Source organism: Cricetulus griseus, chromosome 4 (genome assembly GCF_003668045.3).
Source record: "Cricetulus griseus strain 17A/GY chromosome 4, alternate assembly CriGri-PICRH-1.0, whole genome shotgun sequence".
NCBI classification, from domain to species: domain Eukaryota; kingdom Metazoa; phylum Chordata; class Mammalia; order Rodentia; family Cricetidae; genus Cricetulus; species Cricetulus griseus.
Genome location: NC_048597.1, coordinates 65860553 through 65878727, shown reverse-complemented (window position 1 = coordinate 65878727; position 18175 = coordinate 65860553). Strand labels below are relative to the sequence as shown.

At 41.8% G+C, this 18175-nt stretch overlaps 1 protein-coding gene across 4 annotated transcripts in view; it reads left to right on the top strand.

Annotated features, from left to right (window-relative positions):
* The window catches only part of Kng1 (kininogen 1), a 34655-nt gene extending 16701 nt beyond the window's left edge, over window positions 1-17954 (top strand). Inside the window, exons 6-11 of one of the 4 annotated variants that reach the window (XM_035444690.1) lie at window positions 175-259; window positions 1672-1844; window positions 9682-9789; window positions 14029-14115; window positions 15673-15747; window positions 17859-17954. In XM_035444690.1, coding sequence (XP_035300581.1) covers window positions 175-259; window positions 1672-1844; window positions 9682-9789; window positions 14029-14115; window positions 15673-15747; window positions 17859-17954 — 624 coding nt within the window. Of the gene's footprint in view, window positions 1-174; window positions 260-1671; window positions 1845-9681; window positions 9790-9877; window positions 9965-14028; window positions 14116-15672; window positions 16381-17858 lie in introns of those variants that run through there. The other 3 variants (XM_035444691.1, XM_035444689.1, XM_035444688.1) reach the window with 3 other exon arrangements.
* Window positions 17955-18175: the final 221 nt, after the last annotated feature.

Genomic DNA, 18175 nt, shown 5'->3' with positions numbered 1-18175 from the left:
CATTTGTTGCGATCGACGCTCTTATGCACTTCTGATTTTCTTTTGCTTTCAGCTTTTATTCTCTTCCCCCCCCCTTTCCCTATGTAAGGATTTGTAAAGCAGGAATACTGACTTTTATTTTTACTAGTTTTTTGCTTTCAAAATTGGTTTTAATTTCTGATTTTGACCCACCAGGATGCCGGTGAGTGTAGAGATAGTGCCTTTGTGGATATCAAGCAAAAAATTGTCCAATTCTCCCAGAACTGTGACCTTTATCCAGGTGAGTAGGTACAGGCGGAGCCATGGTGAAACAGTGGGGCCTGCCTTCTTACCCAGCTCCCCCGCTGGGTAATGGCCACGGCAACACAGTGACAGAAGGGACAGTGTGTGTTCTCTGGGCCAAGGCAGTTGTCTTCAGGTGCAACGCCAGCTGGCTTTGCTTTTACACCAATTGTTCTTAAATGTGTTGTTTTGAGTTGGAGAGAACTGCATCTGGTTTTTAACTGCCCACAATGGAATCCTTCCAGGTAAAGGTGGGTTTCCCTGCCTGTTATGATGGGAGTGGGGTTTGAAAAGCTTATGACTAAATCAGCATTTCTCACGAGAGGCACCACTGTGCATGTGTCTAGACAATAGTCACCGTGGCACTGCCTGTTTGCTGGCATGCCATTGGAAGGTCATTCCTTTAAGTTCACCAGTGTCTTCCTCTAAGTTACACATTTCTCTTTAGTTTACATCAAGGAGTTTTAAACTGGGCATGGTGGCACACAACTGTAATCACATCACTCAGGAAGCTGAACAGGCAGGAATCAGAAGTTCTGGGCCAACTTTTGCTACATATAGAATTCAAGGCTGGCTTGGGACATATCAGACCCTGACTTGGGGAGGGGGCGTGTTACGATAAATCTTCCCACCAAAAGCTTCGGAGCCTCACCGCCACGTGTGCGCTTTACGCCAGCCGCCTGCCCGAGTTAGGGCCCAAATGAATATTACACAGAAATTTGTATTAGGTTCAATGCTGCTTGGCCAATGACTAGGATTCTCATCTGTTAGCTCAGTCTCAATTATCATACATCTATATATTTTATAAGACTTATCTTATCGGATGCCTTATTGGCGTCCTTCCTTGCCGGTGGTTCACATTGCTCTGCTGGAGGAGGAGAAGGGGAAAAGGACCCTCAAAGGCTGCAGGCCTTCTCAGGAGTGCTGGAGTCCAAACCCTAAGAGCATCCGGATGGCGCGAGCCTATGGAAGCTGTTCCCATGCCTCTCAGCGGCCCGGCCTGACAGAGCAGGGTGTGGCTGCAGGTTTCCCTCTTCCTCTGGGAACCTTGGGGCATGGGATCATCCCGCTCACTGTCACCATTCTGTTATGATAAATCTTTCTGCCAAAAGCCACCGAGTCCCACCGCCACATGTGCACTTTACGCCAGCTGCCCGCCCAAGTGGGGGGATTCAAAACAAGTACAGCGTATGACTCAACATGGTCAAATACAGGTTTCCTTACACATCTAAGCTGCAAGGAGGACAAAGAAGAGATGAAGAATGTGGCTATCTCATGGACCACCTTCCCCTAACCCTGCTCTGGTCACCTCCCACCTTGTTTAAATGAGGATGCTGGGCTTCTGTGTGACAGGAGCCAGGCTAGACTACTCTTTGGGTGTACCTGCTGACTTTAAACCTGTTTTTTCAGGAGAGGATTTGGAACAGCCACTTCCTGAGGATTGCCTTGGATGCCCCAAGAAAATTCCTGTAGACAGCCCGGAGCTGACAGAGCCACTTGGTCATGCCATCACAAAGCTCAACACAGACAATAGCCATTCTTTCTATTTCAAGATTGACACCGTGAAAAAAGCAACATCACAGGTCTGTAAACACTTACAAACATGGGACGTTGTAGCCTATGTGTAGACTGATTGCTAATTTGTCCCCGGGTCTTGGCTCTGGTTGGGGAAACTATACATGGTAACAGGATTTGTTGGTTTAAATTCCAAAGTTCTAACTCTTCTGTGTGCTTGAGTGTCTTGGACAAGTGTCTCTAAAATTCTGTTTGCCAGAGGTGGTAGTGCACACTTTTAATCCCAGCCCTCATGAGGCAGAGGCACGGAGATCTCTGGTTTAAGGTCACCCTGGTCCTCAGAGCTAGTTCTAGGATAGCTAGGGCTACACAAAGAAACACTGTCTCAAAAAACAAAAAGCAAAGCAAAGCCAAACAAAATAAAACAAAAGCTCTGTTTTCTACCTAAAAATTTCTGGGCAAAGCTCAAGTTAGGTAATGTATGACAAACCAAAAGGTTTCCAAGTTCCAAAAGGTTGTTCAAATTCTGGGAACCACTGTATAATTAGCAAAATCTTGGCTAGGAAAAGCAAGGCTTTTATTTTTCCATCTTTCCAGATTCTTCTCTGATAAAAACATTTAATGCCAGGTTGTGGTGCACACCTATAATCCAAGCTCTCAGAAACTGAGGCAGGAGGATTGTCACAAGTTCTAGGTCAGCTTGGACTACATAGCAAGATCCTGTCTTAAAATACACATACTTGCGCGCGCGCGCGCACACACACACGCACACACACACACACACACACACACACAGAGAGAGAGAGAGAGAGAGAGAGAGAGAGAGAGAGAGAGAGAGACACTAAACCACTGGACTTGGCCACATTGATAGTCAGTCATCATTAAATGCCCTTCACTCAGGAGGCCATGTCTTTTCTCCCACCATCTGGCCCCTCTGCCCCCGATGCCCTCATCTCTTACAACTGTATCTCTCGGGGCTCAGCTCTCCTTTCACTACCTGTTACCTTCATCTGGGGTCAGAGGATCAACACTACCATAGCCTCTATCCTTGGTGGCTCTGTGTGGTTACTAAAATATCAGCCTTTGTAACCCCATCTGAAAAATGAGTAGCTGGACTAGAAAAGCCAAAACCTCTAACAGTGCTGGCAGTCTATGACCAGAATGTGAAAGACAGACTCCTACTCTAGAGACTCAAGGCTGGCTTCCCTAAATACAAGGTAAAAAAAATGAATCAAAATAGAACCAAGCTGCTACAGAGGCCCATATGATCTTCCTAATCTAGTAAGAAAATTCTCACCTAAAAGTTCATACTTTTGGCCTGGTTGTTGGATTTCTAGGAATCTGAAGCAAAAGACTCCATCCACAACCATAGTTGTTGTCATTTCAATTAAAATAGCAAAAGATGTGGTGAGCTGTCCAAACTGGCAGGGCCAGTGAGATGGCTCTGATGGTAAAGGCACTTGCTTTACCCACCTTTCCCACAGATAGCCTGAACCCACCCCTGGAGCTCACATAAGGTCAGAAGGAGAGAACCGATTCCATGGAGTTGTCCTCGGAATTCCACACGCATGCCATGGCATGCACATACCCACCCCACCCTGCCGTATATAGACTAATAATAATAACAGGATGAACAATATGGCAATGATTAAACGGAGCCTAGCAGTACTCTACAGTGAAGCGTTAGGCAGAAACTTAAAGGCATCTTTGTAAGGAGTGTTGGATGGGGCAGTGTCTTGTGCTTTAGTATCCAATAAGAAGCAGAGGTTATACTCTCAATTGTGTCACACAGAAAGCAATACTGAAAAGAGGCCATCAATTAGCTGTGAGAACTTGCTACCAGGCAGTCTTGTCACTGAGATCTTGCTAAGTTGCTAAGATGTTTTGTATAGTTTTAACCCTGCCTTGGCTTTATCTGTTTAGTTCTATCAGAGTGTGCTTCCACTCCAAACTGAATTAATAATTGTAACACTAAGCTCTGAATCTCCACCTTCCATGAGTGAGATTTCTGCCCCACATCTGCTGCTGGCCTTGGGGCTGTGGATGTTGGGTCCTGGGGCTGTGAATGAACTAAACCACCAATTCAATTTGCATATACCTGAGACTTTTGATACCAGCTGCCACATCAGTGCTAAGGAAACAAAATGGAGAGGTGGCAGGTAGGTTCAAGAAAGGAGCTGTTGGCTGGTGCAAGCCTTTAGTCCCAACATTCGGGAGACAGAGACAGGAGGATCTCTGTGAGTTTGAGACCAGCCTGGTCTACAAGAGCTAGTTCTAGGACAGCCTCCAAAGCCACAGAGAAACCCTGTCTCGAAAAACCAAAAAAAGAAACCAAAGAAACAAAACAAAAAAAAAACAAAACAAACAACAACAACAACAAAAAACCTGTCTTGGAAAAAACAAGAGAGAGAGGGGGGGAGGGAGGGAGGTGCGAGGGGGAGGGAGGAGAGGGAGGGGGCAGAGAAAGGAAGGAAGGAAAGAAGGAAGGGAGCTGATTTAAAAAAATTACCATTGAGGAATGAACTTTGGGCTCAGTGAGAGGACCTCATGACATGGGAACTAGATCCAGCCCTTGAGATAGAGATCACTAAGAAGGATCTGGTCTCGATCCTACTCCTCCCAGCTGGAACCAAATGTGCACTGGACCAGCAGTGTCTGCACATCCTCAGTGCTTGCTGGTGTGGACAGTTGAGAATGGTGTTGCTCTGCTTTCTCACAGCACCTGTCTTTGCTTATTAGCAGCAGTAACGCTCTTCCTGACTGGTGCACACTGTAATGTTTTTTCTGAGATACTCAGGCCCCATGTCCACTTTTCAACATTGGGATTTATGCTCCTGACAGTCTTTATGCTACATCTCATCTGTATGCATTTGCCTTTTCACTCTGCTTATCGTGACATCTGACTTATCATTTTAATAAACAAATCAACATCACACACCAAAATTAACCACACCCAAAGTCTATCCCTAGTGATATGTTGTTTATGATGTATTAAAGCCCATAAAGCCCATGATGTAGTTACCCATAGAAGCTGGGCAGTGATGGCACACACCTTTAAATCTAGGAATCAGGAGACAAAGGCAGATGAATGTCTCTAAGTTCAAAGCCACCCAGAGCTACTTGAGATTGAATCAGTCTAAAAGAGTAACAGCTCACACCTTTAATCCCAGGACTCATGAGAGGTATTTAAAACAGGAGCAGGGTCTCAGAGCTGGCATTCATTCTCCAGCTGCTTTGGGGATAGGAAGACATTGACTCTTCAACTATGTGGAGGAAATGCAGCAGTCTGAGGCTTGGTGAGAGTTCGTGGAGACAGGATCAGCTCTTTCAGCCTGAGATAGAGGTCAGAGCTAATGGCTTGGCTGCTTTGCTTCTGTGATCGTCAGTGGATTTAATAAATCATAAACAATATATCACCAACTATATAACCTAATGAACATATGCAAATATAATTGGCATTGAAACAGAAGTTGTGAAGCTTCACATAGTTTTATGTTTGCAGAATCAAATGTATTTTATGTACTTACTCATCATCAAAATAAAAAGGTCCATGACAGAATTAGCACTTAGAAAACCAATTAGCTTTATATTCTCCTTCTTGTTCTCTTTCCTTCATCTTACACTGTATTCACATGTACACTGATTTACATATATTATTGGCCAAGTTCCTCATATGAAAACAGGTAATATATTTCTTTCTGAGATTGTGTGACCTCATTTAATATTTATTATGCATTCTAAACCCATGCATTTTCTGCAAATTTTTAATATCATTTTTTCAGAGTTGAGTAATATTCCAGTGTACATATGTATGTACGGAATTTTCCTTCTCCATTGCCCAACATCTGCTGATGAACAATTAAATTGATGTCAATTCTTTGCTATAATGAATGAAACAGTAATAAACATGGGGTATAAATATCTATGGAAGGAAGCCGGGAAGGAAGTTGGTGGAGCACGCCTTTAATCCCAGCACTCGGGAGGCAGGGGCAGATCTCTGTGAGTTCGAGGCCAGCCTGGTCTCCAGAGCAAGTGCCAGGATAGGCTCCAAAGCTACACAGAGAAACCCTGTCTCGAAAAACCAAAAAAAAAAAAAAAAAAAAAAAACTATGGAAGGGTGTGGAGTTCTCTGGGTATATGCACAGAGTGATATAGATGGCTCATACATGGGGGTGGGCCTAGGCCCTATCCCAAAGGATACAATAGACTCTGATGACACCCTATGGAAGGCCTCACCATCCAGGAGGAGCAGAAAGGATATGTGCTAGGTAAAGTTTTAGTTGGGGGATGGTGGTAGGGGAGGACAGGAGGGAGAAGGGAACTGGGATTGTCATGCAAAACAATCTTGTTTCTAATTCAAATAAAAATCTGAAAGAAAAAATAGATGGGTCATATGGTAGTTCTACTTTTTAAAAAAAAAATTTAAAGGAATGTTCAAACTGATTTCCGTAATAGCTGTATTAATTTGCATCCCTACCAACAGTGAATAAGGGTTCGTTTCTCTCCATATCCTCTTTGATTTTGTTGTTGGATTGGTTAATTGTATCCATGCTGAATGGGAAGAGGTGTTACCTCAAGGAAGGTTTTAACTTTCATTTTCCTGACTGGTAGGGACCCAAATACTTTTTAGAATAGTTATTGGCCATTTGTATTTTTTTTAACTGCCTATCAGAGCTGGACATGATGGCACATGCCTTTAATGCCAGCACTTGGGAAGCAGAGGCAGATGGATGTCTGTGAGTTCCAGGCCAGTCTGGTCTACAAAGCTACACAGAGAAACCCTGTCTTAAACAAACCAAAAACCCAACAAAATAAACAAAAGACTTCCTTTCAGTTTGAGTGCCTACTTTTTGATTGAAGTTTTATTCCCTTGCATTCCATGTCTACACTAATTTGTAAATTCTGTCTGAAGTGTAGCTGGTAGAGATTACCACCATGCTGTGGGTTGTGTGTCCAGCTGTTTCCTTGGCTGTGCAGAGACTGTATTTTCATGCAGTCCCTTCTGTTGACACTTGGGGCTGGTTCCTGTGCTGTGGGTCTCCCTTTCTGTTTTTGTACCAGTTGTAGGCTGTCTTTATCACTACAGCTCTATACTATATATAATTGAGGTCAAGTGTTACAGTACCTTCAGCATTGTTCTTACTCCTTAGGGTGGCTTTGCCCACTCACTCTTCTGTGCTTCTATGTGAACTCTTGTATTATTTTTTCTAACCCTGTGAAATATGGCATGTGAATTTTTATAGGTATTGCATTATATCTGTATATTAATTTTGGTAGTATAGATATTTTCACAATATTAATTTTGCCTATCCAGGAACATGGGCTATTTTTCTATTGTCTATTACCTTCTGTAATTTCCTTTGCCAATATATTGAAAATATCATTGTGGAGGTTTTTTGACTTCTTTAGTTAGATATATTCCTAAATATTTTTATTTTTGTTTTACTTTTGAGACAGGATCTCATTATATAGTCCACACTGGCATGGAACTAGCTAGCTATGTAGACCAGGCTGACCTCAAACTCACAGAGATCTACTTGCCTCTCCTCCCAAGTGCTTAGGATTAAAAGCATGCACCACTGTGTTATGCCACTTACTCGATATTTTGAGAAATGATTTTTTGTTTTTTTGTTTTGTTTTGATTTTCGAAACAGGGTTTCTCTGTATTGCTTTGGAGGTTGTCCTGGAACTTGCTCTGTAGACAGGTTAGCTTTGAACTCACAAAGATCCACCTGCCTCTGCCTCCCAGATGCTGGGATTAAAGGCGTGCATCATCAATGCCTGAGAAATGATTTGCATTATTGCTTATCAATTTAAACATTTTCCTTTTACTTCATACATGCTCCCACTATGTTTTTCCTAGGAATGTCCCTCCATATCCCAGGTTCTAATGAATATTTATTCATTAGTTTTTTGTTTTTTTTTTTTAACTTTCAAATACATTTGGGATTTATATTGCATACAGTGTTCTCTAGTAGAAAACACAAATCAAAACAAAACCAAGAACTTGGGCACAGTGGCTTCTTTATGCATTTGAAAACTCGACAAGTATGCCTTGGTGATGGAAGTGTGGATACAGTCTTGAGACCCTACTAGGTGTGTTCAATTTGTCCTGACCTCCCCGCCCCCAGCTCTGAATTAGGTTGAGCTGTCAGCATCAGGAAGCTAGGATGGCAGCTCACATCTGTAATTCTAGCACTTGGAAGGTTGAGGCAGGAGGGTTGTGATTTTGAGGACCACTTGTTACAGGCCAATCTGAGTTACATACTGAGATTATATCTCAAATAAAAAAAAGTAAAAATTAAAGATGTTGAGAATATGGCTCAATGGTAGGCCTCTGTCTGGGTCCTAGCACCCATCCCTAGTACAACAAAAAACAATAAAACCATAAAGAGCTAGAAAAGGTTTCAGTTGTTTTTTACAAAGTGGGATTGTGGTACCAGTATGTAATTCCTTTTTTTCAATCAGAGCTGTCTTTCCAGGTCAATATGTATACATGCATTCTTTTAAATAAATTATTTTATTTGCATTGGTGCTTTGCCTGCATGTATATCTGCTTAAGGGTATCAGATCTTTGGAGTTATAGACAGTTGTTAGCTGCCATGTGGGTGCTGGGAATTGAACCCAGGTCCTTTAGAAGAACAGTCATTCAGTGCTCTTAACCACTGAGCCAACTCTCCAGCCCTGAATTCTTTTCAATAGATATGTAATACTCCAAACACACACACACATACATTTAAATCCTATAATAAATACTTAGATCACAAAATTTGGCTCTAGACAACTGTTTATTGACATTATGTAGTGATTAAAATCTACTAAGTACTTAAATGGAAAGACTGCAGAGATGGCTCAGTGGTTTAGAGGACTGGCTGCTTTTATAGAGGACTGGGGTTCAATTCTCATTACCCACATGGTGGCTCTCATCCCTCTGTAACTCCAGTTTCAGGGGATCTGGTGTCCTTTTCTGGGCTCTGAGGACACTACTGCACCTGTGTGTTGCACAGATGTACATGCAAGAATACCCATACATGTAAAATCAAGATAAATAAATCTCAGGCTGATAGTGGTGACACAGGCCTGTAATTCTAGCACCCAAGAGGCAGAAACAGGGAGATTTCTGTGAGTTTGAGGCTAGCCTGGGATATATAGTGAGTTCCAAGCCAGCCAGGGCTACATAATAATACCCTGTCTCAGACAAACAGACAGACAGATAATTTAAAGATTTAAGAGGTTTCTTGATATTAAAAATATAAGAGAAACAATATGTAATCAAATATTTTCCTAATTGCATAATTTAATCTACATAAGAACTTACTGATTCATTGTTTGACAGCAAGACAAGAAAAAGATGTGTAAAGAAAGTGTTTTAAGTTTGCCCTCCCCTACTGTAGATTGTATTGTAACTTAAGCCCTGAGTTATGAGTGAGTGCAGTTTGCAGCTTTTGAACATTAAAATAGATATGTGTGTATTAAAGTAAACAGTGTAGCCTGCTTTTCTTCTACTTAGTAATGGAAGCTAACCCAACTAATATCCAGAAATCTTAGGTATGCACACAAACCCAAAGTCTGTATCAGACATTGATAGCTTGGAAAGTATGACTATTTAAGATGGTCAAAAAATAATCAAAATTTCAAGGTTCTAACTTTAAACTCATCAGAGTGAAAGTGTAACCGGGCATTGGTGGTGCACGCTTTTAATCCCAGCACTTGGGAGGCGGAGGCAGGAGGATCTCTGTGAGTTCGAGGCCAGCCTGGTCTCCACAGCGAGTGCCAGGATAGACTCCAAAGCTACACAGAGAAACCCTGTCTGGAAAAAACAACAGCAACAAAAAAGAGTGAAAGTGTATAATTTATTCTACATATCCTTATTAAACACTTGTTTTGGTCTAATTAACTTTACAGGTGGTGGGTGGAATGAAATATTTTATTGAGTTCATAGCCAGAGAAACTGAGTGTTCCAAGGAGAGCAACACAGAACTGACAGCAAATTGTGAGGTCAAGCCCATTGGCGTGAGTAGCACTGTGCCTATGTAATAATTTAAGAGCCACTTTCTCACCTGCCTTATAACTAACGATGTTTCTCTTGGCTTCTGATTAGCAAAGTCTCAACTGCAAGGCTAACGTGTACATGAGACCTTGGGAGAACAAAGTCCAACCTACTGTCAACTGCCGAGCATTAGAAACCGTACAGCCACTTCCTGAGAATTGCCCTGGATGCCCCAAGAACATTCCTGTAGACAGCCCGGAGCTGACAGAGCCACTTGGTCATGCCATCACAAAGCTCAACACAGACAATAGCCATTCTTTCTATTTCAAGATTGACACCGTGAAAAAAGCAACATCGCAGGTCTGTAAACACTTAGAAACATGGGAGGTTGTAGCCTACGCATAGACTGATTGCTAATTTGTCCCCCAGTCTTGGCTCTGGTTGGGGAAACTATACATGGTAACAGGATTTGTTGGTTTAAATTCCAAAGTTCTAACTCTTCTGTGTGCTTGAGTGTCTTGGACAAGTGTCTCTAAAGTTCTGTTTGCCAGAGGTGGTAGTGCACACTTTTAATCCCAGCACTCAAGAGGCAGAGGCACGTAGATCTCTGGTTTAAGGCCACCCTGGTCCTCAGAGCTAGTTCTAGGATAGCTAGGGCTACACAAAGAAACACTGTCTCAAAAAACAAAAAGCAAAGCAAAGCAAAGCAAAACAAAATAAAACAAAAGCTCTGTTTTCTACCTAAAAATGTCTGGGGCAAAGCTCAAATTAGGTAATATATGACAAACCAAAAGGTTTCCAAATTCCAAAAGGTTGTTCAAATACTGGGAACCACTGTATAATTAGCAAAATCTTGGCTAGGAAAAGCAAGGCTTTTATTTTTCCGTCTTTCCAGATTCTTCTCTGATAAAAACATTTAATGCCAGGTGTTGTGGTGTACACCTATAATCCAAGCTCTGAGAAGTTGAGACAGGAGGGTTGCCGCAAGTTCTAGGTCAGCTTGGACTACATATCAAGATCTTGTCTTAAAATACACACACATGGGCTGGAGAGATGGCTCAGCGGTTAATAACACTGACTGTTCTTCCAGAGGTCCTGAGTTCAATTCCCAGAAACCACATGGTGGCTCACAACCGCCTTGAATAAGATCTGGTGCCCTCTGCCTGCATGCAGGCAGAAGACTGTATACATAATAAATAAATAAAAATTAAAAAAAATACACACATGCAAAAACACACTCGCGCGCGCGCACACACACACACACACAGAGAGAGAGAGAGAGAGAGAGAGAGAGAGAGAGAGAGAGAGAGAGAGAGATACTAAACCACTGGACTTGGCCACATTGATAGTCATCATTAAATGCCCTTCACTCTCAGGAGGCCATGTCTTTTCTCCCACCACTCCCTCTGTCCCCAATGCCCTCATCTCTTACAACTGTATCTCTCGGGGCTCAGCTCTCCTTTCACTACCTGTTACCTTCATCTGGGGTCAGAGGATCAACACTACCATAGCCTCTATCCTTGGTGGCTCTGTGTGGTTACTAAAATATCAGCCTTTGTAGCCCCATCTGAAAAATGAGTAGCTGGACTAGAAAAGCCAAAACCTCTAACAGCGCTGGCAGTCTATGACCAGAATGTGAAGGACAGACTCCTACTCTAGAGACTCGAGGCTGGCTTTTTCTTTTGTTTTGTTTTGTTTTGTTTTGTTTTTCAACACAGGGTTTCTCTGTAGTGCTTTGGAGGTTGTCCTGGAACTTGATCTGTAAACCAGGCTGACCTCGAACTCACAAAGATCAGCCTGCCTCTGCCTCCCAAGTTCTGGGATTAAAGGCATGCACCACCAATGCCTGAGAAATGATTTGCATTATTGCTTATCAATATAAACATTTTCCTTTTACTTCATACACTTCCATTATGTTTCTCCTAGGAATGTCTCTCCATATATATCCTAGGTTCTGATGAATATTTATTCTTTAGTTATTTTAAACTTTCAAATACATTTGGGATTTCTATTGACATACAGTATTCTCTAGTGTGAAAAACAAAACAAAACAAAACAAAGAACCTGGGCACAGTGGCTTCAGCCTTCATGCATTGGAAAGCTTGATAAATATGCCTTGGTGATGGAAGTGTGGATACAGTCTTGAGACCCTACTAGGTGTGTTCAATTTGTCCTGACCTCCCCGCCCCCAGCTCTGAATTAAGTTGAGCTGTCAGCATCAGGAAGCCAGAATGGCAGCTCACATCTATAATTCTAGCACTTGGAAGGTTGAGGCAGGAGGGTTGTGATTTTGAGGACCACTTGTTACAGGCCAATCTGAGTTACATACTGAGATTATATCTCAAATAAAAAAAAGTAAAAATTAAAGATGTTGAGAATATGGCTCAATGGTAGGCCTCTGTCTGGGTCCTAGCACCCATCCCTAGTACAACAAAAAACAATAAAACCATAAAGAGCTAGAAAAGGTTTCAGTTGTTTTTTACAAAGTGGGATTGTGGTACCAGTATGTAATTCCTTTTTTTCAATCAGAGCTGTCTTTCCAGGTCAATATGTATACATGCATTCTTTTAAATAAATTATTTTATTTGCATTGGTGCTTTGCCTGCATGTATATCTGCTTAAGGGTATCAGATCTTTGGAGTTATAGACAGTTGTTAGCTGCCATGTGGGTGCTGGGAATTGAACCCAGGTCCTTTAGAAGAACAGTCATTCAGTGCTCTTAACCACTGAGCCAACTCTCCAGCCCTGAATTCTTTTCAATAGATATGTAATACTCCAAACACACACACACATACATTTAAATCCTATAATAAATACTTAGATCACAAAATTTGGCTCTAGACAACTGTTTATTGACATTATGTAGTGATTAAAATCTACTAAGTACTTAAATGGAAAGACTGCAGAGATGGCTCAGTGGTTTAGAGGACTGGCTGCTTTTATAGAGGACTGGGGTTCAATTCTCATTACCCACATGGTGGCTCTCATCCCTCTGTAACTCCAGTTTCAGGGGATCTGGTGTCCTTTTCTGGGCTCTGAGGACACTACTGCACCTGTGTGTTGCACAGATGTACATGCAAGAATACCCATACATGTAAAATCAAGATAAATAAATCTCAGGCTGATAGTGGTGACACAGGCCTGTAATTCTAGCACCCAAGAGGCAGAAACAGGGAGATTTCTGTGAGTTTGAGGCTAGCCTGGGATATATAGTGAGTTCCAAGCCAGCTAGGGCTACATAGTAATACCCTGTCTCAGATAGATAGATAGATAGATAGATAGATAGATAGATAGATAGATATATACATACATACATACATACATACATACATACATACATACATAGATAGTTTAAAGATTTGCGGTTTCTCAATATTAAAAATATTAAGAGAAACAATATGTAATCAAATATTTTCCTAATTGCATAATTTAATCTACATAAGAACTTACTGATTCATTGTTTGACAGCAAGACAAGAAAAAGATGTGTAAAGAAAGTGTTTTAAGTTTGCCCTCCCCTACTGTAGATTGTATTGTAACTTAAGCCCTGAGTTATGAGTGAGTGCAGTTTGCAGCTTTTGAACATTAAAATAGATATGTGTGTATTAAAGTAAACAGTATAGCCTGCTTTTCTTCTACTTAGTAATGGAAGCTAACCCAACTAATATCCAGAAATCTTAGGTATGCACACAAACCCAAAGTCTGTATCAGACATTGATAGCTTGGGGAGTATGACTATTTAATATGGTCAATATATAATTGAAATTTCAAGGTTCTAACTTTAAACTCATCAGAGTGAAAATGTATAATTTATTCTACAAATCCTTATTAAACACTTGTGGGGGTTTTGTTTTGTTTTGTTTCTTTGGTTTTTCTTTTTTTTTTCCCCCCCCGAAAAACATTTTTCTGTGGCTTTGGAGGCTGTCCTGGAGCTAGCCCTTGTAGACTAGACTGGACTGGAACTCACAGACATCCTAATGCTTCTGCCTCCCAAGTGCTGGGATCAAAGTTGTGCACTACCATTGCCCGGCTAAACTCTTGTTTTGTTCTAATTTACAGGTGGTGGGTGGAATGAAATATTTTATTGAGTTCATAGCCAGAGAAACCAAGTGTTCCAAGGAGAGCAACACAGAACTGACAGCAAATTGTGATGTCAAACCCGCTGGTGTGAGTAGCACTGTGCCTATGTGATGCTTTAAGAATCACTTTCTCATCTGCCTCATGACTAACGATGTTTCTCTTGGCTTCTGCTTTCATGATTAGCAAAGTCTCAACTGCAAGGCTAACGTGTACATGAGACCTTGGGAGAACAAAGTCGAACCGACCGTCAACTGCGGAGCATTAGAAATGGTAGGCATTCAATGACAGGCAGCATCGGGCCAGTTGTGCCTATTCCAAAAGCCACATCTGAGTATCGAAAATGAATCATTACTAAAACAAACTGGGGGAGGGGCTATCTTTTTAAAACAGTAAGAAGTTGCATGTTTCTATGCTGATCTTGATTTTTATGACTGGAAAGGAGGACAGGTGACCTCTTGGTCACTGATCTCGTTGTCAGTGTTCCTTGAAGTTCTTGGCTGGCAGTGAGGAGCCCAGGGGCTAACCCTAGACACACACCTCCAAGATGTGCCTGAGACACATGCAGCATTGTGTATTGTACATTCAAGGACTTTGTGTCCCTTCCACAGTTAATGAATCTTAACCAGGTCCTCATGGGATTCCCACACATGATCCAAGTCTGTGAGATTACACTGCATCGTCCTCTGAAGTCTTTAAAGAATGTCTTGTTGTGATAGCGCTCTGTTAGTTATCAAAGATGGGACACTAAGATTTGAAATTCGAGCCAGGCTGTGGTGGCACACACCTTTAATCCCTGCACTCAGAGGCAGAGGCAGGTGGATCTCTGTGAGTTCAAGGCCAGCCTGGTCTCCTAAATGAGTTCCAGGAAAGCCAGAGCTGTTACACAGAGAAACCTTGTCTCAAAAAAAAAAAAAAAAAAAAAATAAATAAATAAATAAATAAAATGCTGTTGAGGCTCCAGATGAATCACAGCTCTCCGTCCCTTGTCCCAGGCTCTGCACAGCAAACTTCCTGCACTTTCTCCCCAGTCCTTAGGGAGGCAGATGCTGTTATGTTTATTTCACAGAAAAGTGAAGTTAGTTTTTACAGCATTGAGTGCAGTCAAATCAGAGCCCACCCTTCCCATCATGATCCCAATTTTGAGAAGATCTTACATGTCTCTGAAGCCCAATTTCTTTCACCTCTGAACACTGGCTTCAACTGTCACCTCTCACAGGTGGTAGAAATGGAGGTGCAGAGTATCAACAAAGCCATGCTTTCGTGCAAGTCGCCCCTCTCTTTTTCTAGCTTAGGTCCTTGTCATTTGTACAGTGTGTCTAACACACTGTAGAAAGCCTTCCCGGCAAGCTTGTGAGCAAGCCCTACAGTGGTTTAGCTGACAAAGTGGCACTGTAAAGATGCCTCGGGCCTCTAAGGATAAAAAGAGCAATGGTTATAATAGAAGTGGCATCAGTTATCAAACAGTGTTTTCTAGCTTTTATGTAGTTCAACCACCTAGTTCTTCCAAATGAAGAAAAACTCTCAGCCTCGGAGAATAACAATAGTCGGGCAAGGCTGGGGATGTGTCTCAGTGGCAGAGTACTTGCCCAACCTGTATAAGGTACAGAGTTCAATCTCCAGTACCACAAAGTCCAGAAGTTTTAAGAACAATCCAAAGAGAAGGCATATTGTTAATTAATTTTTCTAGAAAATTAATATAGTATTTAAAATCCAGCAAAGAATCACCCCATTGTAAATCAAAACGGCATCATCAGGGTCTCAGTCTCTCTTCCCTCATTGACAGAGTGGTTCTAACATAATGCATTCATCTTAATATTTCCTGTTTAGATTACAATGTTGAGAAGGCCTCCAGGCTTTTCGCCTTTCCGGTCAGTCCACGCACAAGAAACAAAAGGAACAACTGTAAGTCCACCCTATACTGCCATGGTGCAAGAAGAGCAGGATCCAGAAAATGAACGAAGACCTGCTCATGGGCATGACAAACAAACAAAGCATAAGATTGACCATGGGCATGACCAAGGCCATTGGCCCCCAAGGAGGCATGGCTTTGGCCACAGACATCCAGAGGAACATGGTCATGGTCATGGTCATGGTCATGGTCATGGTCATGGTCACGGTAAACACAAAAATAAAGACAAAAACAAAGGAAAGCACACTGACCAGAGAACAGAGCCTTTGGCAAGCTCTTCTGAAGACAGTACTACATCCTCCACACAGACACAGGGGAGGACCTCCCCTAGCCCTCCCCCAGCTCAGCCAAGTGTAATGGTTACGCCTTCTGACTTTCAGGACTCAGATTTAATTGACAGCGTGGTAGCTACCACACCACCATATGCCACCGAGATCGACGATGATTTGATCCCTGATATCCATGTACAACCAGATAGCCTTTCATTTAAGCTGATATCTGACTTTCCAGAAGCAACGTCCCACAAATGTCCTGGACGCCCGTGGAAGCCAGCTCATAGTAGAAAGGATCCAGGCACAGAAATGGGAGGCTATTCTGATTTTGATCTCACTGATGCTCTTTCTTAATTTATACAGCCTGCTAGGTCAGAGAGGCAAAGAAAGCACCCAGCTGACCTTCGTCCTCTCCTTGTCTCAACTAAGTCTCCGCCAACTCAATGTTCCTCCCCTCTACTTCCTCTGAGTCTATCCATCCTCCTGACTACCTCTTACTTTCTATGTTTTTTTCATAATAATCTTATGCTCACTTCCTGTCAACTGGAAGGCTTGCTCTGCCTCTTAACTTTATTTAATCCTGTTTGCAATATTCAAATAGAAAGATCTTGGATGAAAAGGTGTGTCCTATGGCTGAGCCACATCACAACTAGAAACAGGTTTTCCCAGTAAATAATGCAATCTCAGGATTCACAACGTGATCAATTATCCTGCAAAAATATGGCTTTTTTTGTACCCACTAGTGAGTCCATCAGGCTCCATTAGACAGTTCCATACCTATGGTCACTGAGACACTCTAATGGTCAAACAAACAAACAAACAAACAAAAAACCTGAACATGAGAAATGGACCTGAGGAAGGGGGCACTGACAAGTATGGGAGGGAAAAAACAGTGTGGGGAATTAGAATAACAGATATATATATATATGAAAATTTCAAAGAACAATATATATGTGCACATATATAAACATACATGTATATGTAAATGAATATATATGTATATATGTGAAATTGTCAAAGAACAAATTCAGCTTGTTAAAAATATTATTGATCATAAGCAACCAAAACACATATAAACATGAAAAGTTTTGAAGTACTGCAAGAATTACAGGGGCTGTCCCAGCACTCGGAGGCAGGGGCAGGTGGATCTCTGTGAGTTCGAGACCAGACTGGTCTATAAGAGCTAGTTCCAGGACAGCCTCCAAAGCCACAGAGAGACCCTGTCTCGGGAAAAAAAAAAAGAAAAGAAAAGAATTACAGGGGCTGGAGAGATGGCTCAGTGGTTAAGAGCACTGACTACTCTTCCAGAGGTCCTAAGTTCAATTCCCAGCAACCACATGGTGGTTCACAGCCATCTATAGTGGGATCTGATACCCTCTGCTGGCATAAAGTTGTACATACATAGAGAGCATATATATATACATATATATATATATATATGTATATATATATATATATATATATTTCAAAATTACCAAAATGTGAAAGAGAAAGGAAGCGATCCCACATCACTGAAGGGATTCCCTCCTTGTAAAGTTGCCACAAGCCTTGAATTTAGAAAAACAATCTATAAAATGCAATAAAGTGAAGAGAAAATAAGGATGTGGCTTTTAACAGCTATACCCCTCTGTGAATGCATGTATTGCTGCTGTTTGAAGTTACTGGAAGCATTTGAGCTCTGAGTGTTTCTTTTATTTCAAATATTGTCTACATTTTAAAATAAAGAATCGATGACATTAGGAAACATTCTCACCTCGTCAACTGGCTTCATCACTTTGCAAATAAATGTTGAGCAGGAACATCAAATTAACAGAGTTTTGCTATACTTACAGAGGCGCCTAAACTGCGAGTACAAGGGCAGACCCTCGGGGGCAGGGGCAGAGTCAGCGCCTGGGAGTAAGGCAGAATCTTCACACTTGGCACAATAGCCCCAGCAACGACCTGAGTGGAAGGGGACCAGAAGAATCATGGGATACATGTAACATGGAAGAATGTCCCTTCATCACTCTGCTCCTGGGTGAAATAAAATTCAGACTTGATAAGTTCACAGTGGTCTCCTTTAAGCCACACCTATCTTGTAGCAAATCGAAGCTGTCACCAAAGTTGGGTCACAGAAGCTTACAACCCCATTGTGGAACATTCTCTCTAA